Source organism: Ornithorhynchus anatinus, chromosome 12 (genome assembly GCF_004115215.2).
Source record: "Ornithorhynchus anatinus isolate Pmale09 chromosome 12, mOrnAna1.pri.v4, whole genome shotgun sequence".
Lineage (NCBI taxonomy): Eukaryota > Metazoa > Chordata > Mammalia > Monotremata > Ornithorhynchidae > Ornithorhynchus > Ornithorhynchus anatinus.
This window is the reverse complement of record NC_041739.1, coordinates 47,153,891-47,180,913: the sequence shown is the minus strand read 5'-3', so window position 1 is coordinate 47,180,913 and position 27,023 is coordinate 47,153,891. Positions and strand designations below refer to the sequence as shown.

Genomic DNA, 27,023 nt, shown 5'->3' with positions numbered 1-27,023 from the left:
GCCAAGATCCGCCCTTTCCTCTCCACCCAAACGGCTACCTTACTGTTACAGGCTCTCGTTATATCCCGGCTAGACTACTGTATCAGCCTTCTCTCTGACCTCCCTTCCTCCTCTCTCACCCCGCTCCAGTCTATTCTTCACTCCGCTGCCCGGCTCATCTTCCTGCAGAAACGATCTGGGCCTGTCACTCCCCTTCTTAAACAACTCCAGTGGTTGCCTATCGACCTCCGCTCCAAACAAAAACTCCTCACTCTAGGCTTCGAGGCTGTCCATCACCTTGCCCCTTCCTACCTCTCCTCCCTTCTCTCTTTCTACCACCCACCCCGCATGCTCCGCTCCTCCGCCGCCCACCTCCTCACCCTCCCTCGGTCTCGCCTATCCCGCCGTCGACCCCCGGGCCACGTCCTCCCGCGGTCCTGGAACGCCCTCCCTCCTCACCTCCGCCAAACTGATTCTCTTCCCCTCTTCAAAACCCTACTTAAAACTCACCTCCTCCAAGAGGCGTTCCCAGACTGAGCTCCTCTTCTCCCTCTACTCCCTCTGCCATCCCCCCTTTACCTCTCCGCAGCTTAACCCTCTTTTTCCCCTTCTCCCTCTGCTCCTCCACCTCTCCCTTCCCATCCCCACAGCACTGTACTCGTCCGCTCAACTGTATATATTTTCGTTACCCTATTTATTTTGTTAATGAATTGTACATCACCTCGATTCTATTTAGTCGCCATTGTTTTTACGAGATGTTCTTCCCCTTGACTCTATTTATTGCCATTGTTCTCGTCTGTCCGTCTCCCCCGATTAGACCGTAAGCCCGTCAAACGGCAGGGACTGTCTCTATCTGTTGCCGACTTGTTCATCCCAAGCGCTTAGTACAGTGCTCTGCACATAGTAAGCGCTCAATAAATACTATTGAATGAATGAAATATCATCTTTTGGCATCTTGAAACAGAATTACCAGTAACACTTGTGAAAGAAAACATTAAAACATGTTTGAGGCCATGGCCCTTTTCAATCCAAGGTTTTTTAATAAAATAAACATAAGACTACTACTGTAGAGGGCTGAAAATTATTTTTTATAATAAAAGCCCGGATGATTAAAAATGAAAGGAAAAGGAGGATTTTGAAATAACTAAGGATTATTCAACAAGTTTATTAGCAGTTGCTTCAATCAATATGTGCGTAATCAATATCAGATTAATGACACCATACAAATCAGCATCTTTTTAGGCTTCAGCCTTGGACAGGAATTACTTCAGTCATGATAAAGGCTAAATTTTAAACACTGTGGTATGAGATAACTTGGTTCTGCATGGCATATTATCGAGTGTTATGGTTGGCTGCTTTTGAACAATGGCCACTTAGTGGGTAGCACTTTGGCAGAGTCCCCCTTTCCTTTTGTTGAAAAAGGCAGCTCCAAGGTTTCAAAGAGAAAACTTGGTAAAGCTACAAATTCTAGAGATAGATTTTCCTTTAGATACAAGCCATATACCACAAATGGGAATACTGCACATTTGTAGAAAAAAAGGAAAATCACATCTAACACTATTAAGGTTTTTTTGTAGGGGAAGGGGCAGGGAGAGCCCAAATGGACTATACAAGATATGGAACACTATGGATTTGTAGGGCTTTAAAACAAAAACTTATTTGGGAGAGCAGGCTTTCTTTTAAAATTAAATGCTTTAAATTAAAAAAAAATTAAAAGCTGGGTTTAGTTTAGGCAAAAGAAGAGTGAGCTAAGTTGGGTTTATTTTAGGCAAGAGAAGAGTGAGGCTTACCCAAGGTGGAGGGAGAGCGCAGGGAACAAATATCAGTAAACAAAATTAGATCATAACTACAGGGATCTCTGGGAACAGAGCATCTGTTTTCATTTAGAATTTTTAAAAACGAGAAGAAAATTTGAGGGGCAAAAACTGGGGGGGACTCAAAAATGCATATCTTAAAACTACTGAATCCTTGGAGTCAAGTGGAATGTTGTTCCCTTTACAGGAGCCAAAATCCCTGTAAAGAAAGCAGACTGTTTCCCCCCCTAGGGGAAGGACCTTCACTTAATTGCACTACTCCAATTAAAAAAAAAATTCTTAGGGGGAGCTGCATTCCTGGACGATCCCCCCACCTTACTCCATTTCCATTCCCTTTCCACTAGTTCTGCTTCCAATTCAGGAAAAGCTAAAGCACCAAAATGTAGAGGCAGGAAGGAGATGATGTACTTCCCTCAATCACTGTAATTGGGAAAATTATCCTTGGCTTGCTCTGGATAATGAAAGACTGGTCTGATCTTAATAAAAATGCTAGGTCCAAAGCTTGGTACCAAAAATCTGAATTTGAGGACGTGCACACTTGATTCGTCACAACTACATGCATCTTCTGGTTCTGCAACTCACTAGCTTGCTTTCACAAAAATAATAATCAGTGTTGCTAAATTGAAAGAGAAAAGTCCAGAGCACTGCTAATTCTATTACTCTTCCATTCTAGTACAAGCTCCTTGTGGGCAGGGAACAGGTCTGCCAAGTGCTTACTACAATGCTCTGCACATTCGTAGTGCTCAATAAATACCACTGATAGATATTACTTGGACTAAAGAGTGCATGCACTGAAGTAATGGTTCCTGAAAAAAGCAACTGAAACCAATAATATTCCCAAATATAAATGGATTCTGACTACAGCACAAGCAATGTGGCTGTGCATTGTTGATGCTCTTTTTTAAAATGTGGAATTCAATGTTATTTCAAAAAACTGTCAGGCATTTTGAGTTCATTTGGTGGAACAGCCAGGTTCATTCTATTCAAGAAACACTCCAAGGTGGGGGTGGGGGGACGGATGGGCTCTAAACCCAGTGAATGACTACCAGTTGCAATTTGACCTTTCATATGCAGTGACACCTAACTGGAGATAAGAGTTTTGAATCAATCTATCCCCTCCCACAGGAATGAAGTCTCTCTGCATATCCTTTGCTCGGGAGATTTATTCACAGTTGACTAGGCCACCGTTGGTGAAATAGCTGTGGGCACGCTAAATGTGAAAAAATGAAAGCTAAACAATATGATATGATTTCCCTGATTCCAGAAAACTTCCTTGCTGAGGCCTCCCCCCACCTCCCACAGTACTTGTTAGTCCATCAATAATATCTACTGAGCACTTACTATGTGCAGAGCACTGCCCTAAGTGCTTGGGAGTGCAATACCACAAAATGGGTAGAAACTTTCCCTGCCCACAATGAGCTTGGAGTCTTAGAAGGGGAGACAGACTTTAGTATAATTTACAGGTATGTACCTAAGTGCTGGGGGGCTGAGGGTGGTGTGAATACCAAATGCCCAAAGGGTATGGATGATTCTATGGTGCATAGATGATTAGGAAAGAAAAGGGGGATGGGGAAATCATGGAAGTACTCTTGGAGATGTGCTTTGAAGGTGAGGTGAGGTCAGGCGTGTTGTGGACTGGAGGCAGGGGAGAGTTCCAGGCCAGAGGAAGGATTAGGGCAAGGGGTCAGCAGTGAAATAGATGAGATCGGGGCACAGTGTGTAACCTGGCGCTAGGACTGAACCGGAGAAGTGAAGGTGGACCAGAGATGTTTTCCAAGAGGAGACTCATGGCAGGGTTTCAAGGCAAACCTCCAGGAGAGAGTGATTTGGGTCGGAGCTCTAAGAAACTACGCTTTTTAAAATGGCACTTTTATTACTGTGCTTTTCCTGGCATTTGGTAAGTGCTTACTTTATGCCAAGCACTGTACTAAGCGCTGGGATAGATACAACGTAATCAGTTTGGACATAGTCCCTGCCCCACGTGGGGTGCACAGGTTTAAGCCTTGAGGTTGCCAACTGGAAAGCTTGGCTGGCAAAGACAAAGAACACCCTGAATCAGTGAAGCCCACGTCGAGATCATCACAGATAAAAACAAGTTTTGAGATACGGAAAATGAATTTGATGAAATCCCTGTATCACGAGTTTACTCAATGCCAGTCTTCTCCTAAAGCAGTGACGGGGCAGTCATTTAGTGCCAAGGAAAGACAAAGATTCCTAAAACCGTCTTTCACGGAGAGGGCTGCAGCAGTGCCTTTGCCTCCAGAGTGACTGGCCCAAGCAGCCCCTTACTATGTGCAGAGCACTGTACTAAGCACTTGGGAGACTACACTAACAGAGTTGGTAGACACATGCTCTACCATACATTTTTGGACCTTGGCCACCCCTGGAGTGGGCTCTGGCACTGAGCTCTCTCCAAGAGAGATCGTTTGAGGAATCCTTTTGTGTCATTTGCATCAAAAGACTGTGTCACTGTCGCTGCTTTAGGAGAAAAAGACTGTGGCATTGAGTAAAGTTTTGATAGGGGGATTTAATCAAATTCATTTTCATCTCTCAAGCTCATTTTTATCTGATCTCAGTCTCTGCTTGACAGATTCAGCCTTGTCTTTTTCCAGCCAAGCTTTCCAATCTTAGTATGCAACCGTGAGCTCCATGTGGGTCAGGGACCGTGTCCAAACCGATTATCTTTCACTTACCCCAGTGCTTGGCACACATTAATCTCCCTCTCCCCAAATCTAAGAGACCTCAACCCTCCCCACGCTCACAACTTTCCTGATAACACACCTCTTCTGACATGCCTTTCCCAAATTAATTCCCAGGAACACAGGTCATAAAAATTCACCAGCCATCTTTCGCATTTATGGCACTCCAAAGGAAATGCAGCTCCCAAGGGTGCTTGGAAACAGAACCCGGGTAGTAGGAGATAGGAACCGAATAGGAACGCTCCATTCCTCCTCCCAGGGACAGGCCTCCGAGAACGAAAGCTCTTCGTGTCACATACTTGTGTTCTCCTTTCCCGGCCCACAATTAATGTTATTTCTACTATCTCATTCCAATCTAGTCAGTCCCCTGCCTGGCTAAGGCACACTGTTTTTCCCTTCCATCAGACGTCTCTACCACCCTGTTCCTCATCGTCCTCGTGCACCTTCCCTCCCCAAGCTCTGCCCAAGTCGGCTACATGGTTCGGTTTTTGTCCGGCGGTAGGATGGCATGGTCAAGGAGAGCTGCCAAATCTTCATTCTGGGGACGAAGCTGATTCATCATCAGTACTTTCGGCTGAGTTTGTGCCCTGACTATATTTTACCTTCTTCTTAAGAAGGCAGACGTTTGTCGTCCTTATAGTATTTAATACCCTCAGTTTTCCCCTAATGAGGGAGCTGCAGTCTTGACAGATCCAACACTGGGGGAAAATGGGGTTGTAGAGCTCTCGCCAGGGCATACACCACGTGCCTGTTGTCAACCGTTTCCTTGGGGCACAACAGTGCGTTCTACCTAGACAGACCCATGTCGGATCAAGTTTTCCTAACTTCCTACCAGCAATCTGTCCAGAATGCACAATGAAGACACGCACTGTGGAAGAACCGAGTGTTTTTGCATAATTTGCAACATCCAAAATAGATTAAGAATTAACAGTGTCATCGGCTAGTCTCCAACAGGAATCTTAGCTACTCACCCCATGTGCCTTTGTTACTCAAAAGGTAGAGGGCTAGCCGGAAGAGCCCAGATACGGCGACCATCCCATTTCCCTCAGCCCCCAGCTTAAACAGACTTTTTCCTTTGAACTGGGCTTTAAGAGTTCACCAGTCACTTTTCAGACTGCTGCTAAAATGAATTTTAGAATGCAGACAATCCTTCCAAAAGTCACCTGCAATATACCTGATGCAGTGTTTCTGTATTAAACTAAAGGCAGTAAAGATTTATCCAAACCTGCCTGTAACCTCAATTTGGGATGGCTACTAAGTAATGGAATGGAGTCACTTCTTTGAGCAACACCTGACTCACCTGAATTGGACCCAAACCATTAAAATAATTTGCATTGCTATAAATACCAGGTGGCCCTGTGGCTTTGCAATGCATTAAAGGTCATTTGGATTCAGGTGGAGAGATGTGTCATTCATCCAGGTGACACACCCTAGCAACCGATGACACTCATAAATACGGAATCAAAAATCCCATGATGAAGTTTCCAAATTATTTCCTGTTTCTTTCAGGACTAATATGACCATCGCTTAACTGTACGGGTGACACGACGACTGCACTGACACCAAGAATTAGGCAGGCATAAAGCATTTTAGCCGAACCAATATTTGATTTCAAATTAAAGTTAGCATTTAAAAAGATTCACAATACTCACGGGTCCCATAATCGTGGCTTGCCAATGAAACACTGAAAAAAAAGGGGGGGGGGGAACAACTCTGGTTATCTGAAAATGCACTAGTTGATTTTTAAACAAAAAAGTAAATTCAGTTTGGAAAACACTTACTATCATCCCCAACTGGACCTGCAGAACACTGTGCTGGGGGATCACGGGCCAAATCACTAAGTTCCTATCAAGAAAAAGAAATAACTCGTTAGACAATCTTAATATATACTGCCGGCCAGGGGAAAAAAAAAATAAGTGAACTAACTTGTTTCTCTAGTCCATAAGCTCTTTCTGGGCAGCGATCCCGTCTACCTACTCTGTTATTGTATTGCGCTCTCCCACGTGCTTTGTCAAAGGCTCTAAACTGTCAGCTTCTTGTGGGCAGAGAATGTGTCTGTTTATTGTTATGCTGTACTCCCCAAGTGCTTAGTACAGTGCGTAGTAAGCGCTCAATAAATACTACTGAATGTCCTGCACATCAAGCATTTGATCACTGACTGATTCCAGAAGGGGGCCAAGGACCACGTGGACATCAGCGGTGGAGAATGTGGGGGTCTGGGAAAGGGAAGTAGTAACAGCAAGAATTCGAAGTGGAATTTGTTCATCTTACTATGTGCCATGCACTGTACTAAGCACTGGGATAGATAAAATATAATCAGGTCCCCCCTGGGGCTCACAGTCTACTAGGAAGGAGAATACTGAATCCCCATTTTGCAGATGAGGGAACTGAGGCACAGAGAAGTTAAGTGACTTGCCCAAGGTCACACATCAGGTAAGTAGCAGAGCCAAGACTCAAACCCAGATCCTCGGTCGCCCAGGCCCGTGCTCTTTCTACTAGGTCATGCTGCTATTCCTGATTCACCCATTCATTCAACAGTATTTACCGAGCACTTACTATGTGCAGAGCACTGTACTGATGGAGTGGGAGTGGAACCAGACAAAAAGGGAGGAACCCAGGACTAAAAAGATAAGTTGACAATAGGGAGAAAAGCCAATCCAAGGCTCATTTTGATAGTTAAAAGAACTGTTCAATCTAAAGTCAGATCCCGCCGGCTTTGGATAACCAAACTCCACTGGAATTTGTTCATCCAAAAGTTGCCATCCTCATGAATGATGATGAATGAATGATCCTCAGCCCCAACTGGCTCAGATAATCAGTCTTTCCCGATAGCTCCTTGCACATAGGCAGGCAATGTGCCTACCCATTGTGTTGTATTGTACTCTTTCAAGCCCTCAGTACAGTCCTCTGCCCCACTAAGCGTCCAATAAATACCACTGATTAACCGAGCACTCCATCAAAAAAAATGCAGCCATCACGGGAGCTCGGGAACACAACACGAGAACTGGAGACGGGAGCTAAATATTACATTCCCTCAGCCCACGTCTCTGGGAAACAGGCCCAAGAATAAGTGGAGACCAGGAGCGAAGAGTCAGTCTCAGACCTCTGCTCCCCACAGTGAATGTGTGTAGCAACGACTCCCCTCTAAGCCTCCCTCCGGCCCGGTCCGGGTCGCCCCTCTCTCCCTCCTCGGCTGATAGAGGAGAGCATCCGGAAGGGTCAGGGACCAGGTTTAAATTCCACTTGTAAATTCTCTACCAGAACGGTGCTCTGCCCACAGTAAGTGCTTAAATACCATCAATGACAGTGTGCCCCCCAGTGGTATTTATTGAGCACTTACTATGTGCAGGCCACTAGACTAAGCGCTTGGGAAAGTAAAATACAACACAATTAGCAGATGCATTTTCCATCCACAACGAGCTTACAGTCTAAAGGATGCCACTTATAGAAGAGCAGCCCTCTCTGCCAGAGCCATTTAAAAACAGGGATGGTGCAGTGTGAGACCGCCCCGTTTCTAAAACAGTCCTGGAAGCAACATCTACTAAGGCCCTCAATTAGGAGAGTCCTGGCATAGAGTCCGGTGGTTGTCCTGTGGAGCCTCGCAGGCCTCGACATGCTTGGCGGGATTAGCGGGGGAGAGCACAACGTGGAATTTCCTCCCTGGCCATGGTGGGGTCAAAGGATTCTTCACAGTCTGCCCCACTAACCTGGGGGTGAGAGGCTTGTAGGAGTCCCCACTCCTCAAACCGTATTGTACAGTTTAAGGTGAATTCCACCTTGCCCCCGATTCTGGTCTACCCTTTTGTCCTCGTGGGCATACCTGTCAGAGTCTACTTTCCTTTTAAATCGGAACCATTTAAGCCGTCAATCTCACATCCACTAGTTATTTCAGCTTACCTCTCTGAAACTCCTCAAAAAAACCCCAGGGACCTTGTTTTCCGTGGCACAGCCCAATGCAACTAGGTCACCGCTCGGCACGCTCTGTAGGTGCTCAAATACTGACAACGCTGGCTCTCCTTACTGAGCTCTTCCTTGACCCGTCGCCCCCCAGCTGTGGGAGCACTTGACCCTCCTTGTCCTCCTTTCAAAAATGGGCTCCCCACCTTCACTCTCCACATTCCTTTAAAACAGGTACTCCACCGTAACTTACTGTCACGTATAGACGACACCCACTATGCCAGTGGGAATGTTTTTTCCACAGTGATCTAAATGGTCAAGAGTCAATGAACAGAGCAGCGACTTTATTTTCGAAACTCCGAACTAAATTCAGAATAGTTCTGACGATTTAATTTCTGAAGAACTTATTTAATGAAAACTGTCCCGAAAAGAGCTTATTCTGGAAACTCCACTCTGTAAGCATCTGGCTCTAAATTTGAGTATTATAGGCTAGGGAGAGAACACTGCATTAAAGCTGCACTTGATTTATCTACGATACTACCGGAAAAACTAGGAAGTAAAAGACTTACCATTGGGCCCAACTGCTAGGGTGCAATTACCACCTGTCCTTCGGGGGTAAGGGGAGGGGAAGCAGGGGGTTATTTGGGCCACTGGGGTTCGTTTTAGCAATTTTAATTATGGAGGCGACATGAATAGCTCTTGATGACTATGCTGTTATTGCTTGTGTGGGTTAATGGAAGAGAAACAGACAGTAGTTAGCATTTTTGAATTACTTCAAAATTTACCCTTTAATCTACAGGTTCTAATATCCCCACTCTTCCTATATGACTTTAGAGCCCTGGGTTAAGGACACCTGGCACTGTAAGAATCGACCGTGCCTAACACCACCCACACGAGCGCAAGCCATTTGTTCCGACACCGCGGCAAGCTGTAGCCAAACACGCTTGTGTTGTCGGGTGAACGTTCCCTACGTGTTCTAGCCAAAACGTGCAGTGTTGTGCCGACTGTGTTAGAATAGAGACTGTCACCACTTCACAGCACTGACAACGGGATCAGATGGGGGTGAGAGGGCTGGAGGCCCCAGCACCTCAGGCTTTGAGACATTCAAGGGCTGGCTCTTGCCAGCCCAGGAATGGCTTGGTTCTATTTTATGTATTGAAGAAAGGAGATGATATGTAGATTAAACAAGACCACAGGACTCAAATTAAATATATATATATATACACACACACACACACACGAAAGCCCTGCACTGTAATGCAGACAAAAAGTAAGCACAAGCAAAATGAGCCCCTGTGGGACAGAGACATGATTAATTTGTACCTACTCCAGTGCTTAGAACAGTGCTGGATACATTTAAGTGCTTAGGATATATCTAGATTATTAAAAGGACAGGAAAGAAGGCTGGAGACAAACCAAGAACTCCTCCCCACCCTTCCTTGGAATGTTCATCCCCCGGTATTACTCCACCCCTCCCCACCTACTAAGAGCCCGAAACACACTTCAACGTCCCCTCCGAAACCAAACGCAGCTCCTCCATCCAACTCGCTGTTGGAGGAGGACTTCTTGAAGACATTAAGAAAATGCACAAACGAACCCACTGACCGACATGAATACTAGAGGGCCCTGATAGTTAAGATCGTATCTAAAAAGCACCTCTCTAAGTCACAGCCTGAATCCGTTCCTCAAATAACACCGGTGAAGATTTCCTATCAGAATGATTTTACTGTACCACCCATAATGCATCCATTGATTGATTTCGAGATATAGATGGATTCTTAGGACCACACTCTGCTCTCCCCCAATTCTGGGTACGTGAAGAAGGGAAAAAAAAGATTTGGGGCAGTTCCCTTCTGGTCAGAAACCGTATTTTTCATTAGACCCAGAACCCAACCTCACGTGGGAGAACCTGATGACCCTATATCTACCCCAGCGCTTAGAACAGTGCTCTGCACATAGTAAGCACTTAACAAATACCAACATTATTATTAACCCAACAGTTACTGCTTTAGGACATCAGCCTGGTTACTGCTAGCCTCAAAGCCCTCCTAGCCCCTGCACTATTCCTTGTTCTAGCCTGTGCTCCTAACTGTCGTTCCTGGCCCCACTGAAGGGAACCTCACACCACTCCTCTTAAATTTCTCAAACACTAATGCTGTTGTGCTTGTTCCTAGTTTTCCCATTCCACGCTAATCCTCAACCCCACTCTCACAGCTCTTCTAGGACTTTTGCTTCAATTCCAACGGCACTCTGCGCGTGCCCCTACTTTCCTGCTCTGAGAAGCAGTGTGGCCTGGTAGATAGAGCCTGGGCACAGGAGTCAGAAAGAAAAAAATATATACATATATGTACTTGCAAGCCCTGCACTGCCCCTTATCTGCTCTGTGACGACTTTGAGCCCCATGTGGGACAGAGACTGTGTCCAACCCGATTTGCCTGTACTCAACGCAGTGCTTAGTACCATACCTGGCACAGAGTAAACACTTAAATACAATTATTATTATTTCTTCAGGTCTTTGAATGTCATTAGCCCCCTCCCCTCAGGATTTCCCTTTAAGAGAGCTTATTTTCGATAAGGTCAGTTCAGCATCTCCTCCTTCCCCCACCCAGCACCCTCTTGCCTGTCCCATTTAGAGGGCTGGAGAGATGGAGCAGTGCCTCACTGATGCAGATGGGCAGTTGCTTCCTTCAACACCACTTAAGAGACCCAAGGCATCCCACACAGAAGGTGGCACAATCCTAATGGATAACTAAGCTGGGCTGCCACGTATTTCTGACCCAGGGCTCAGCTTGGATTGGGCTGGATGTAATTGACCACTGACTATAAAAAGTGCAAGCAATTTCCCCCCAAATGACTTAAAAAAAAAAAATTGATAACTCCCCTCCTTCTACTTCCTCTGGATTGTTCATGCAATTACAAGTATCCCAGGCTTCCAAATTAAAACCATCAAATGAAGAATTTCGGAATAGACCTAGTTAAAACAACCGAGAGGGTACAAAGAAGCCACAAATCCCATTCTGAACCAGAATGAGAACCAGTTGATAAGTTGATCGTTTTGGGTGGAAAAGATGTCCATGCATCCAAGTCAAGCCTCAACATGCCACGTGCCACCACGTGCCACACCAGACCCAAACAGGATGCTCTTTCAAGTCTGCCGAACCTTATCGTATACAGATGCTCCAAGGGCCCTGAACATGAAGGTTTGGAAAATCGAGTAAAGGAGAAGAGGCGAGTCACTGGGTCAGTGAGGTCAAAGTACAGTTAACATATAAAACTCGATTCCTTTCCGATGGAATCTGAAGGTTAGAGACCTGGAAATAAGTGAAACTTCTACACACGAAACCAGGATTTATCATTTTGACTCTAGTCTGTCCTACCCTATAATGCTACGGTGGAACTGATAAGTTATCGGCCGAGCATTCTGAGTAGATACTTCTGGATAAAGCCTAATGTCTGAAGGGCTGAAAACCAGACGTTTATACAGACATCCCTCTAGACTGTATGCTGGTTGCGGACAGTGAACGTGTCTCCCCACTCTGTTATAGTGCACTCTGCTAAGCGCTTAGTACAGTGCTCTGCAGGCAACAAGCGCTCAATAAATAGTTGATTCAAAGATTGACATCCACGTATAAACCACACTTGGTTCAAGAAGGACAGGTGTGGAAGCCTTCGATATATGTGCAGGTTGCTAGTTAATGAGTATCTAGTATTGGAAAAACAGGATTGTCTTTAGAACTAAAATTTCCCCCAAAAGTGTATCCAAACGCTATTCTAATGCCATCTGCAAATACGTCATTCCCCATCAAGTCATGTTTTGGACAACTGGTGTAAAATTCTTCCCTCGACCTTTGGGAACAGTATTATTCATTTCTGAACGTAGAAAATAAAAAGATAGCACCCACCCCTCCACACACACACACCTTAAAAATATAGATGCCTCATGGAATTGTAATCCTCAAAGTGGGTTGAAGCTCCCTTGGATGCCCTTAAAAGAGCCAGGGCAAAGGGTCGAGGGGCCCAGTCTAAAGCTACAGGACTCACGAGTCACTGAGGGCAGCGGGGAGACTCCCGCCCCCACTTCTCTTCCTTGCTCTCCCCCACACCCCACCTGGCTGTGCTGGTCTTGGCAGAGGTCCCTGAGTCTAAAAGCCCCAGGAGAGCAGAGAACGGGGAACCGAGCTTCTCTTCTAGGAAAAGAGCGGGTTTCTCAAGGCCTAATGACCAAGGTGGGTTCCACAGACTGATTTCTACCACCGAGAAGGGAGTAAGTGCTTCCCGTTGCTTTTTAGGCCACTGTAGTTGCATTTAATTTTCCCAATTCTCTACACATACGATATTGGTCTCCCAAGAGAATGCGGACTCCCCAAAGTAAGCACTTTCCCTCTTCATAGCTAGGACGAGTCTTCAGCTGCATTTAGCAGAACCTACTAACAATTGATCAGATGAGCCGTTACTATTTGAAAGCTTTACGTAGGACTGCTGTAGTTTTCCTCTGAACACACAGGATGATATTCTGGGCATGTGAGGGTTTATACATTTTGGAGGGATTCATTTTCACCATCAAAAGCAGGAGTATTTGAAGGATTTAATCCTCAGAGTGGACTTCAAGCAAAACTGAGTCCAACTCTGGGGCAAGAGGGAAATAGTTACCCCATAAAACAGGCAAGCTAATTCCCAAAGGCAGAGTGCACTTCATGTTCTTCAGCCTAGAGCTTAAGTTGCTAAAGGCGGGGAATTTTAAAATACAGCAATTTAGACAGAATCATGGAAAGCAGCATGGCCCAATGGAAAGAGCACAGGCACGCAAATTGGGGGACTTGGGTTCTGATCCCCTTTCCACCACCTGCCTGTCATGGGACCTGGGCCAAAAGAGTCACTTCACTTTGTGCCTCAGTTTCCTATCTATAAAATGAGATTCAATAGCTGTTTTCCCTCCTCCTTGGACTGTGAGCCCCACATGGGACAGGGACTGGGCCCAACCTGATTACCTGGTGCCTAACCCAGTGCCTGGCACATAAGTAAGCATTTAAATACCATAGTTATTATTATTGGAATTAATTACAAGTACTCCAATAGACCAAGACTGAACCCATTCACAAAGATTTTCTGGAGGGAATTCTCATTTAAATTCTGAGCAGAGCGTTTTGAACCTCCTGCAGCGCTCCCTGCTTGTAGGCCTTTCAAAAAAGGATAGATGTTTCTTCGGCACTGAAAGATAATCAGTCACATTCACTGAGCACTTACTGTGTGCAGGGCGCTGGACTAAGCACTTGGAGGAGTACACCACAACAATATAACAAACACATTTCCTGCCCACAACAAGCTGACAGACTAGAGGATGTCACCAAGGACAGAAACATGTATTTTACCCATTCCTTCCATTTCCCAGTTTGGAAGATCTCACTTTTTACCTTGACATTATTTCCAGGAGTTTCGTTTTAAACACAGGAACCTGCACCCTAATAGGAAGTGTACATTAACAGAATGAACACTAGCTAACTACATAATGAAAATATTTAAGCAGTGTTGCTTAGTGGGAAGAGGGCGGGCTCGGGAGTCGGAGGATGTGGGTTTGAATTCCTGTTGCGTCACCTGTCTGCTTTGTGAGCTCGGGCAAGCCACTTAACTTCTCTGTGCCTGAGTTACCTCGTCTGTAAAGCGGGCATTAAAACTGTGAGCCCCACGTGGGACAACCTGATCATTACTCTATCTACCCCACTGCTCAGAACAGTGCTTGGCACATAGTAAGTGCTTAATAATGTTGGTATTTGTTAAGCGCTTACTATGTGCAGAGCACTGTTCTAAGCGCTGGGTTAGATACAGGGTAATCAGGTTGACCCACGTGAGGCTCACAGTTAATCCCTATTTTACAGATGAGGTAACTGAGGCCCAGAGAAGTGAAGTGACTTGCCCACAGTCACACAGCTGACAAATGGCAGAGCCGGGAGTCAAACCCATGACCTCTGACTCCGAAGCCCAGGCTGTTTCCACTGAGCCACGCAGCTTCCCCAACAGACACCATAATTATTATTATTATCTGTCACAGACGCCAAACCTCTATTTCCTATACATTAAACATTAAAATTAAAACAGAATAGAAATAAAAGGGAAGAACTAGGCACAGAGAAATCCTTCACAACCTCAAAACACTGAACTTTCCATCAACTCTACGTATCTCTGGTCTGAACTTCAAAAGACTCCTGTGACAGTCAAGGGGCAAGGAAGGGGAAAAAAGAGGGTGGGAGTCTGGAACTATAGAAGAAAAGAGATCTAATACTATAGGACAATCCAATCAAAGGAGCTATTTAGATCAAACTTTTTAAATTCGGCACACTCCTAACTGAACTCTCCAGGTTTTTCTGCTGGAGGTGCTCCAAAACACAATACCCATACAAGAAGGGGTTCAGGACATTTGGAAGAAACCAGCTGACATATTCCCAACTGAAGGGGAGGCGTTAAGATTTCCGTTAAGTTGGGCAAAGCACGTAATCAGTCAACTCTGCTACGACGGTCAAGTCGACTTACTGCACCTGTTGAGTTCTGAAAAGGATTGAAGCAAGGCTGGAAGGCCTGCTGTAGAAAACTAGCACGGCATCAGCACTTCTGTAGCTTACAACTGGCAGTGAGTGACCACAGCGGAGCAAACAAGAGAGAAATCTGCAAACCCCGTAGCAAGACTATGCCTCCAGGGTCATCATCTTCCTAATTCCCTGCATACTTCAGGGAGCAAGGCTTGAGGCAGAGCCAGGAGTCCTAAGGAAGAGGAATGTCGTTTCCCTTCCCTACCTCCCTGGGAACCCAGAGTCTTTCAACTACCGAGAGACTCTCGTCAGAGGTTAGCGAGAATTTGTGAGCTAAATTTGGCAGGCCACTCCAGGGTACTACTTCATCTGACACTTCCAGGCACTTCTGGGGAATAAACCCTGAAAGAGGAACGGAAGGAGATAAGACACGTGAAAATTCGGGATCTTCCACCTCAAGTACATTCATGTTACTCACAGGGTTTCCACTGACATGGTCGCCCAAACTCGGAGATGACCCAGGTCCCATTCCCAACTTTGAGGTAGGTCACCCAGGGATCTAAAAACAGGGCCCAGGCATTCCTCCTCTTCCATCAGCTGTCTCGCCCCGCGTAGGAAGCGAGCATTAGACAAATCAAAAAACCTCTACAGTGCAGAGGCGATACCTAGATCCCATTTCTGACCACGGAAAGAGAAACAACCACCTCACCTGAGGTAAAGCTCTTATCGGTGAGTCTCAATCCGGAGACTACAAGGGATCAATCGTATTTATTGAGAGCTTACTGGGTGCTCACTGTACTGAGCACTTACAAGGTGCAGGTCAACAGAGTGGGTAGAGACGTTCCCTGCTCACAAAGAGGTTAGGGTCTAGAGGGGGAGGCAAACAGAAATCAAATAAATTAGGGATATGTACTTAGATGGTGTGGGGCTGAGGGAAGGGTGACGCAGAAGGGAGTGGGAAAAGAGGAAATGAGGGCTTAGTCAGGGGGAGGCCTCTCGGATGAGTTGTGCTTTTAATAAGGCTTTGAAGGCGGGGAGATTTATCGTCAGATACGAAGAGGGAGGACGTTCCAGGCCACAGGCAGGACACGCGCAAGGAGCTGGCAGCGAGATAGGCAAGATTGGGAGAAGGAAGCCAAGTGTGCGGGCTGGTTTGTAATAGGAAATCAGGGAGGTAAGGTAGGAGGGGAGAAAGTGATTTAAGGCTCTAAAACCAACGCTAAGGAGTTTCTGTCTGATGGGGAGGTGGATGGGCAACCACTGGAGGCTAGCGAGTGGAGAATCACGGAGGGAACGGTTCTGTAGAAAGCCGACCCGGGCAGCAGAGTTAAGTATGGGACTGGAATGGGGAAAGACGGGAGAGAAGGGAGTCAGTGGGAAGGCTAATGCAGTCTTCAAGGAGGGATAGGATCTAAGTGCTTGGATTAATTTGGTAGCAGCTTGAATGGTGAGGAAAGGCAAGACTTCAGCAATTTTGGAAGGCTGAACAGACAGGAAGTCACTGTGGCAAGGGAACGTGTCCACCAACTCTCTGATACTGTAGTCTCCCAAGTACTTAGAACTGTGTTCTGTACAGAGTAAGCACTCAAATGCAGCCGAGTGGGTGACACTGAATATGCGGGTTGAATGTCAAGGATAACACCAAGATTATGGGCTTGAGAGACAAAAAGGAAGGTAGTTTTGTCTACTCTGATGGGAAAGTCAAGGGGAGGATGTGGCTTGGATACGAAAGATGAGGATTTCTGTTTTGGACATGTTCAGTTTGAGGGGTTGGCGGGACATCCAAGTAGAGATTTCTTGAAGACAGGAGGAAATGTGAGACCGCAGAAGAGACAGATCAGGGCTGAATCTGTAGCATTGGGAATCATCCGCATCGAGGTGGTAGTTGGAAGCTGTGGAGGTGAATGCAGATGGGAAAACAGAAGGGGATGCAGAAACTGACCCTCGAGGGTCTTCTGGTTTGGGGATGGGAGGCAGATGATGGGCCTGTGAAGGAGAGAGAGTGGCCAGAGAGATAGAAGGACCACAGAGGGCAGTGTCAGGGAAGCCAAGGTCGCAGAGCGTGTCCAGGAGGGAGCATTCCTCAGCGCTGAAGGGTTGAGGAGGATTAGGATAGAGTAAAGGCTGTTGGATTTGGCCCGTCGCAGGTGACCTCTTAGAGAGCACTTCCTGTGGAGTGAGGAGAAAGAAGCCAGATTGGAGAGGAAGTGGAAACAGTGGGGGCAGACGACTCACTCAGGGAATTTGGAGAGGAACAGGAGAGGCATGGGGCGACAACTGGAGGGAGTCGTGGGGTCAAGGGAGGGTTTTTTAGTTTTTGCTTTGTTCTTTTTTTTTTTTTAAGGATACCGAAGACACGACCATGTTTGAAAGCGGGGGGGGGGGGGGCCACGACACGACAAGCCACTGCAGAGTGAACAGCGGAAAATGGCCATCAGGGAGGGAAGAAGTGACGGGACAAGTGAGCAGTACAGGTGGAGGGGATGGATTTTGATATGAGACAGATCTCTTGAGATTCTGCTGGGAAAAGAGGAGAGAGAGATCAGGGTGATGCTCCATCTGAACCCTGTCCCCTCCCCCCCAGCTTTATTCAGAAGGGCCATTATATCTACGTCCTAACAGAGCACCGGAAAGAGCATCAGGGCAAAATAAACTCATTTAGTCAAGCACCACCAGAACAAAAACACTTCCTGAATAGGGGGAGGGAGGACTTTCAAATATATAATATATATACTAGATATAAAAAAAATAGATTATATATTACAAAGGGTACAAAGTAGGAAGGCCGATCAGTTCCCAGATACTGTGGATAGCAACATAACAAAGCATGCTAACGGCCTTATCCCTCCAACTTTTTGCCAGAGTTCCCAAACGGCTGATTGAATCGGAGTTAGTCTCTGCTCAATCTCTAGTGTGCACGAGCACTTTTAAAAAGCAGGCTGCCGAGAGAAACAAGGGGTCAGATCACCCAAATCCCCAACCAGGCCTCGGAAAACCTGAGTTGGCTAAAGTGCCATTTTGCGAAATCCCAGCTCCAATTGTTGCCAGGATGGCTCTGAATGACACTTGCCACACCAGGGATCAGGAGACGACACGCCCAACAAGCAAGAGGGTAGGAAGACAACGGCATTATTCAGTTCCTGCTCAACATCTGAGGCTCACTGCACTTTAGAGTGTTTGAGTCACTCAATCTTATTTATATAAACTTTTTTTTTAAAAAAAAACAACATCATCCTTCCTTAAAAATACAATCATCAAACCTTGCCGATGCCAAGCTTATACTCTTTTCCACCTTCAAGTATCCCTCTCTGCCTTTCCTACAAGACACGATGCTTTACTCCAAGACTTAATATTAATTTCTCTTCTACCTAATACCGCCAGAGCAAAAGGCTCCAAAATAAAAAAGAAAATTGCTGTTAAGGCCCTGGTGTGGAAAATGCTCCATTGTAATTATAGAAACGCTCACAGAATTAGAAACAAAGGAACCGTATTAACTTGGTGCCTTCTTTGTGCGCTAAGGGGAATGATAAATACATCCAGTTCAGCTACAGGGTAAGAGCTGAGCTCTTGCAAAACCATGCGCTGGAGCGCTCTCCCAGTGGGACACCACGCAGGTGCACAGTTAGTTTCTCTCCCACTAACACAGCACGGTCAGGACCAAATGGGCTCACCTCGTCAGAGGAACGTTTCCCGATTTCCTGATAGGGTTTAGCCCGAGTATAACGGGGGAAAAACGTAGTATGGCAAAAACTGAGTGGGTGACCTTGCTAAGCCAAAGAATGTAGCGGACGTCCCTGCTGATAGGTCATCTCTCTGCAACTCTTGCACACAACGTCCAAGAACAGACGTAGTGAACCTTCTCTGTCCCCTTGCCATTTTGGCGAGCTCTGCTCGAGCATCGAGGGTTAACGGGAGAAGTATGGCCTCCCGTCGGCGGACCGTGCGCTTAGGTCACCCTTTGGCAGGAGAAGCGACGGCTTGCCCCGAGCCACCCTCCACCCTCAGTCCCCCTCCCCGTGCCCAGCGGCACACACTCCCAGACATCTGGCAGGGAGAATGGGTGCAGTCTACGGTCGTAGCACCAAATCGCTCTATCCTCATCCATCTGGTAAGCTACTGCTTTCCAGGGCTGGAGCCAGGGAAACTTTTCTTTTTGGTTGTGAAGAGCAAGACAATAATAATTAATAACAGCGATAATAAAAAAACAGCTACAGACAAAAATGCACGAGTTGACTGAGGCAGCCAGAAGGTTAGCTCAAAGAGAACCAAGCAGCAGAGGCCAGCTGGCGAGGCTAGAAGTCGACGGTTGAGAATTTGTTACAAAAAAAAAGAGCCAGAAGTCATACGGGTAAAATACTGAACATGCATAGTTACAAAATGTCTGAAGTAAAAACACAAGAGTACGCTCTGTCAAGGCTTTGAATAATTTGTCCAGTGTCAGTCACTGCACTTTCGAAAGACCCAGGTCGAGAAGACAGCCGGGATTTTCTTTATAAGGAAGATGCTGACCAATTCTCCCTTTATTACACTAAGAGGAAATCAGGAGAGTTCTTGTTGGAGCATTCTATCAAGGGTGATGAAACCCTGAAACCACAGGCTACCAAGACGTCAGAGAGTTTTCAATACCTGAGATCTTTAAGACTAGACAGTCCCCTGACCTTCACAGGATCTAGTTATTTGCCTGCCCAGAGACACGGCTTTAGACCGGATTTGGAGATCCAGTCCAGGTCCATCCTAACTATGGAACCAAGCTGGGCTGAGGGGAGTGGTGTGATACGATCAACATTGCATAAGGGTGATCCTCCCTGGGTAAGGGATGGTGGGAGTCTGCCGGGAGGAAAGATGGTTGACTCCCGAGTCCCGAGGTCTCGGGACCGTGCAGAGGAATTGCTCCTAGTGCTAAGCATGGCTCGTATGGCACCACGGCCCCTCTCTTCCCTGCTAGGGCTCAGAGCGAGGAGGCGGGCAGGGATGCAGCACATCATGAAGTTCATTTGTCATCTTCGTCCACATTTGCCAGCCACAGGTAGAACTGGGACTAGAACCTAGGTTTCCTGAGCGGTGCTCTTTCCCCAGACCAGAGGACAGAACTCCGGAAAGCGCAGGGAGTCCAGCAAGGAAGCTGCTGAAGTAATCTCGCAGGGAAGATAGGATGGAGTGTAGAGCCTTGACGGGAAAGAAACGGACAGACCGACACAGTTTTACGGGACCACACTTGTCAAGATTTAGTAATGGGTTGGAGGGGAGGAGCAGGAGAGAGGAGTCAAAAAAAAAAACCACCCGAGTGGAGCTGGGAAAGGCGGTGATGCTGTTAACGTGGTAAGATGAGAGCGCGGGGAGAATTTAGAAGGGAGAAAGACTTCAGTTCGGGCTGCCAGAGGCAGGAGAAATTGAAGCCTGGAAAGCAGAGGTCAGGAGTAAAGGACTTAGGGGTCTTCCACAGTGGTGGGAGTTTAGACCACTCCGGGAGATGAGTTTCCCAAAGAGGGTCAGGCAAAGCTAAGAGACCCTGAATTCAGTTTTAAAGGCCAAGGCGACAAGCTGGCAAAAGGGCAGTCAGAATACGTAGAAGGCGCAGGATAGAACTGGCCTGAAACCAAGGCCTAAAAAGTTGAAATGGCCCAACAACGGCCAAGGCCCTAGAGGTCAAGAAAGATTATATGGAGAAGAGATCATCGGAGGCTTTGGAAGATCTTGGTGGGCGCAGTCTCAAGTGAAGGGAGTACAAACTGGATTCTGAAGGGTCAAAACACAAAGTTCAGGCTGGAGAAGTTTACACAGGAAATAGGGAAGAGAGCCGGAACGATATAGAGTGAGTAGGAAAAAAGGCACACAAGAGGAAAGCCTCGAAAAGGTTACCAGAGAGAAGAAAAGGGTGTAATGATTAGATTAAGATTGCAAAAAGGGGACAGGGACCGTGTCTTTTGCTTCTGGAATACCCTAAAGTTTGAATACAACGCTCTGCCTAAGCGGGTCCTCAAATTCCATTAATGATCGGGATGTAAATTTATTTATTTAACTTTTTTGCATGAACTTTTTATCCGGGCAAATCAATCCTCCATTAAAACTGGGCCCTGAAGTTGAACATAAAGAGCAAATTCCCAGTAAACTGCCTCGATTTCGATAAAAACGACAGTTATCCCCTTGGCTTCCCACCTGCAGGTCAACCCGCCATTGGAGTATAAACTCCTGGAGAGCAGGGACTGCCTCGCTTCTGCTGTATAATTGCCCGAAGTTCTTAGTACAGGTGCGTGGCACCCGACGGGTGCACAGAACCATGATCAAAAAGAAAGAAAAAAAGCTTGCATGAATTGTGTCGAATTTAAAAAAATTCATTTCACAGAATTAGCACATTTAATGTGGAGTGGATTTTAGAGAATGGTCCCCGGAGGCAGCCATTTTTGCCTAAGTGGTTTTACGAAGAGGTCTTTGAAACACACACCAATTGTAGCGTGTTTTAAAACGAACACCAGACTACCCCTTAAAACGCGCAACCTTCTACACTCGATTCCCCTTAACAGGCATTTTAACTGCCCATTTTTGCTAGAGCCTTGTCAGAGAAACGAGGCACGTCCATCCAGCAGCTTGAGCGTTTGGATTCGGCTGCGTGTCGGAAGAAATGGTTTGCGAGAACACACGCGGAAAAGACGAGTCCTACGATGTGGCTGGCCCTTAACTCGGGTTTTGCAAGAACCTGACTGCCACTCAACAGCTGGGCAGCATTTTGGTGAGGCAAGAATTTTTTTTTCCATTTAGCTTCCAAAGGATCGCAAGTAGCTAATATGTCAATGGATTTCTATTTGTAACATTTAAATCACTGACCCTACTAAAATGAGTGTTCCTGTTGATAGGGTTTCTTCCTAATTAAAACCATGAAAGAAAGTTTTCTTTTTTATAGTTCCCACTTCCAGGATGTCTGACTGAAAAATGATAAACATTAGAAACACACTTTCTGGTTAAAACACGGCACTATTATACTGGTAACCTTAGAGTTATAAGCTTTAGGTCTGCAAGTGTGTAAATCTAAGATCTTGTCATTTGCTCACGCCACAAATCCTAAACAACGGTAAGAGGAAAAGCTGTTGATGGAATTATTTTCTTCTTTTTCCACCTAAAGAGATAGCAGTACAAAGTCACCTCAACAAAAATTCCATAAGCTCCCTCTACTAAGAAAAATTGGTGTTTCATTAAACATGGTCTCAAATGATCAGTACACGTTGCATAACGTAAAGCTGAACGTGCACAGAAGAAGAGCGTGCAGATTGTTTTCTACAGGGAGGGGGAAAAAAGGGGCACAACATTCTAGATAATGCTCACCCCTGAGATCAACTTTCACAGCCTCCCACCAGGAAGGCAGAGGGACCCACAAAGGTTTTAAAGCTACACCCGAGATAACTGGTTTCGGCACTTAAAACAACAAAGGCCCTTCACGTAAAAGTTGCCTTAAAACAACAAAGGCCCTTCACGTAAAAGTTGCCTATTACATTCCCCTCGCTACTTCGTTTTGGTTTTGTTTTGTGTTGTTTTTTTTTTAAAAAGCACATCCCAATTTTATTTATGAAAAAAAACCTGAAGCAGGGAAATAGGCAAAAAAATGGCATAAATTCAAGGTAATGGGGCTAAAAACATATTCAGGAGTTTCTGATTTCAGCCCAAAGGCTTTCCCAGAAGACTACGCTTCTCAATCAAAACTAAGGGAGATGAGTACGTACTTCCTGCTGAGTCAAAAGTTGGGGAAACAAGTGGTAGGGGTAATATGGGCAAATTTGGGGCAGAAGTTTCAAAGTCATGGTGGTAACACAATTGTACAGGAGGTCAATTAAAGGCTTGCATTCACCAGAGGAGAAGATACATAGAGAGGTCTAAGAAAAAAACCCCAAAAAGGAATATTTTTACACAACACAAAAGACACAAAGGTACCTAATGAAACAGCACTGAAAAGAATGTAGTAGATCTCTTCAAGTTAGACAAAGTAAGGAGTTAAGTTATTAAGTGCCCAGTTTGAAAATATATTTGTGTGAACCACAGCTTCTTATATAATACAGAACACAGCATATCCTACTGGAGAGGGCACAGGTCTGGGAGTCAGGATCTGGGTTCTCATCCTGGTTCTACCGCTTATCTGCTGTGTAGAGAGTGAGCCAGAGCCTCCCATGACACATGGAGTGGGTTGGACTTATTTTCTTCTATCTGCCCCAGTGATTAATACAGTGCCCGGTACATAGTAAGCACTTTAATGCCATAAAAAGATGAGCCGTCGCCCTCACCCATTTCACATTTTAAACTACTTCAAAAGTGATTTGCTCAAAAAAAAAAAAAAAAAAATCGAGCTTCACAGTTCTGCAGTTGACTTCACGGCCTGCAACACGTGGCATACTTTCCAGCATTGAATTGTTAATTGTGAATAAGTGTGTTAGAGTTATTAGGAAAAGTGGGGCCTTTTCCAATATCGGTTCAAGGCCATCATAAAAAACCCAAATATCACAGGTACTGTTCACAAAGGGAATCACAAACTACAACGCTTCCCTCATGCAAGCAAGCGTCGATATGCTGCGGCCTATTTTTCTTTATTTCCAAGACACAAAGTTAGAAAGCCCAATCGATCGGGCGGACTCGTCGAGCGCTCGCTACACGCAGAGCGCCGTTTGAAGCTCCCGGGAGCGTCACGGCGGCATCGGCAGACCCGTTCCCCGCTCACGGGGTCCGGAGGACCACTAAAAGGTGGGCGGATCGGGGACGTCGTCCACCAGAGTTATATTTCCATCGACGCCTCCCTCCGCTCAAGGATCTGAACTTTTCTTCTCCCGGGGTCGACGGCACTCAACCGCTAATTCCGGAGGAATCGTTTCAACGTTATGAAAAAACGGTGACACCGGGTCTCTCCCTCGAGCACCCCGGAAAGAAGGCCTTGCCGCACTTGAGCACGGCCCCCTTCTCCGTCCGGGACAGAATCGGACGGGGAACGACGGAGGGTCAGAGTCGCCCAACCCACCGGCCCCCGGAAAGAGCGGGTCCGTCGACGGCGCCAAGGTGGCGAATCTCGGGCCGAGGGCCGTCCCGAGGGCTCGGTACCCACCCGAGATACCCGCCCCTCACGGGGCTCACAATCTCAAAACCTAACGGCGTGGATCCCGCACGGCCTAGAGTCGGATGATTCTCCTTCAAACGTCCCTGTCGGGATCCAGAACGTTAGATTTCGACGGACTGCCACGGCTCTGTTTTCTAATTCCTTGTTTCGCCCAAGGCTGCCCCCCCCCCCCCCCCCCGCAAAAAAGAAATCAAAATCCGGTCCAAACTTCTCTCCGGCCCCCTTTTTCTGGCCGCCTAGTTTCTGGGAAGACTAAGTCCATCGCTGTGACATTTTTTGCACGTTAGCTGTAAATACTCCACCCTGCTCCATTGTGCAAGAACCGAATACTGAGCGCGGCACACACGCACGGACAAGTTAAAAAAAAAAAAAAAAAGAAGAAGAAGAAGAAGAAAAGGAAGGGGGGGAGCGAGATGGCGATTTTCCTGGGCTCGGGAAGTCTCCCGAAAGGCCCGGGCTCGGCGAGGAGCCTGACGAGGGCTAACGATGGGGTGCGAGCATATATACATATAATATGCATATAACATATACACATATGTGCGTGTATATACATGTGTATATATATATATATATACACGTGTGTGTATCTAAATACACATCCCCATACCCCCTCCCCGTCCGATCCCCGGTGTCATCGGCCCAAAGGGATTCCCGGAAAGAAGCTCGACCGGGCCCAGCCGCCGCCATCTTACAATGCGGGAGACAAGTTCCAGGCAAGAAAATGATGGGAGCGGGCGACCCCCCGGCGGGCCACCCCGATTCCCCCCGCCCCCGCCCATCGGTGCCCCCCATCGACCCCCGGCGGCGGGGGCTACATTGTGCCAAGCGGTCTTCCTCTCCCCTCCCCTCCCCTCCCCCGGTTTTCAGACCTTCCCCAGCGGGTCCCGGTCACCCCCCTGCGCCGCCCCTCCTCTCCCTCCCTCCCGGCCTCGGCCCCCAGCCGCCCGCCATTCCCCTCCCTTCCCCCCCTAAAAACAACAAGGCCTTCCTTCCCTCTCTCCCTCCCTCCCTCCCTCCCCCGGGAGGCCCGAGGCCGGACCAGGCCGAGCCCTAGATTTGCCCCCCCCTCCCCTTCTTCCTCCCCCCCCGCCCCCGTTACCTTATTAATCCGCTTGAGCGCCATGGTCGGTGGTCTTCCGTTCGGCTCCGCTGAGTGGCGCCGGGTGGGGGGAGGGGGGCGGGCCGGGCCCAAGTGGGATTATCCGGCGGGGCGGGCGGTGGGGGGGGGCTTCCTCCCCGGGGGCTCGGCTCGGCTCCGCGCCGCTCACCGGCTCCGCCCGACACAGCCGCCTTGCGCAGAAACGGAGCGGGTCAGAGCGGCCGCGCCGCCCAACGGCCCCCCCCGCCCGCCCCCCGACCGAGGGGACCCCCCGCCCCGACCCACCGGCCCCTCCGCCCCCGGGACCGGGCGGCGGCCAGGGGGAGGGAGAAGGGCCCCGGGGCCAGGCCCGCAGCCCGCCGCCGCCGCCGCCGCCTCGGCCGCCCCCGGGGTTTCTCCGCGAAGCCCCCGCCGCCGCCATCATCATCCTCCTCCCCATCATCTCCCCCTCCCCGGAGCCCCGCCCGCCCTTCCCCGTCCCCGACCCCACCCGGCCGGACCGGGCCGGTCCTTCCCCCAGCCCCGCTGGGCCTCCCCCCACCGGCCGGGTCTGTCGTCCGTCCTTCCCTCCGGCCGTCCGTCCGTCCGTCCGTCCCGCCGGCCTCCCCGATCCCTCCCACCTACACCGAGGGGCCGGGGCCTCTGTGGAGCTGCGGGCTGGGCCTCCTCCCCGCGCGGCGGCTGGCGGCTCCCCGGCCCTACGGGGCTCCCGCACCACTCAGCCACAAGATGTCCGCCCGTTCCCAACTACTGCCAGCGGCCACGTTACGCTCCTCCCTCCCTCCCTTCCCCCCTCCCTCCCTCCCGCCCGCGGCCCGGCCCCAGCCCCGCCGCGTATCCCTCCGCCAACGCCAACGGGGCCGCGAGAAGGCCGAGGAGCGGGCGGCGGCGGCCTCCTTACTGGGCGGCCCGGGGAGGACGACGGGGGCGACGGCCGCTAGGCCCAAACCACCAGCCACCGGCGCAAGGAGGCCCCGGTCGGGGAAGGGCGGCGGCACGGAGCGAGGGACGGAGGGAGGGAGGGAAGGAGGGAGGCGGCCCAGCGGCCCCCTCTATGTCTCACTTGGTGGTGCCGGTGGTGGTGGTGGAGGAGGAGGAGGAGGAGGAGGAGGAAGATGGCTTCTCGCGAGATGTGGGTGGGCGGCTGGCAGGCAATGGCGGCCGCTCCGCATCGACGGAGGGGCGGGGGGTGGGGTGGGGGGGGGGGGGCGGCCGATCGAGGCCCTTTAGGGCCGCGGGATCCTCCCGCCTCTCGCGAGCTTTCGGGAGCGGCCGGGAAGGGGCGGGGGCGCCGCCGCCGCCTCCTCCTCCTCCTCCTCCACCTCCTCCCGGGGCACGTGCGCCCGGCCGGACAGGACCGGCCCCGGCCCAACGGAGCCGGCCCGGAAGCCCTCCGCGCCCAGCGGGAGGGTGGGGGGTCGGGAACCCTTGGGCTAGGTCGTCCATTCCAAGCGCTCAGTACGGTGCCCGGCACATAGTGAGCGCTCAATAAATACGATCGAATGCATGAATGGGTGATCACTTCGCCAAGCGCGCCAAGGCTGAAACCCCTGACCTCTGACCCCCGGGCGGACCTCGGTCCGCAGGCCCTAACGTAGAACCGGCGTGAAGAGCAAGGTGGGCCGGGCCCGCCCAAACGGCTCCTGCCCGGCCCCCCGGGCCCTTCAGACCCACAGGACCGGGGGAAGGCCGGGGCCCCGCCACTCTGCCGCACCGCCTTCGCCCGCCGGGCCGCGGACGGGATGAAACCGCCGACGATTCCCCGAGCCACCGGGGAAGCCTTCGGACGTGCGTCCGTACACAACTCGTCCACCCTCTACTTTAGTTGCCGAAGCACACGCCGCCCCCCTCCCTCTCCGATCCCCGTCCGGTCGACTCGCGGGCCCCCGGTGTCTCCCCTCCTTGAAATGAGACCCTTTCCAAATG

General features: G+C 48.8%; 1 protein-coding gene across 2 annotated transcripts in view; it reads right to left on the bottom strand.

Annotated features, from left to right (window-relative positions):
• UBE2D3 (ubiquitin conjugating enzyme E2 D3) overlaps positions 1 to 25,865 on the bottom strand; it is a 40,031-nt gene extending 14,166 nt beyond the window's left edge. The window contains exons 1-4 of one of the 2 annotated variants that reach the window (XM_029076529.2): positions 25,722 to 25,865; positions 25,098 to 25,288; positions 6,274 to 6,337; positions 6,145 to 6,176 (exon numbers count right to left, since the gene is read on the bottom strand). In XM_029076529.2, coding sequence (XP_028932362.1) covers positions 6,145 to 6,176; positions 6,274 to 6,337; positions 25,098 to 25,121 — 120 coding nt within the window. In that variant the 5' untranslated portion in view covers positions 25,122 to 25,288; positions 25,722 to 25,865. The remainder of the gene's footprint in view (positions 1 to 6,144; positions 6,177 to 6,273; positions 6,338 to 25,097; positions 25,289 to 25,721) is intronic. The other variant, XM_029076530.2, reaches the window with a different exon arrangement.
• Positions 25,866 to 27,023: the final 1,158 nt, after the last annotated feature.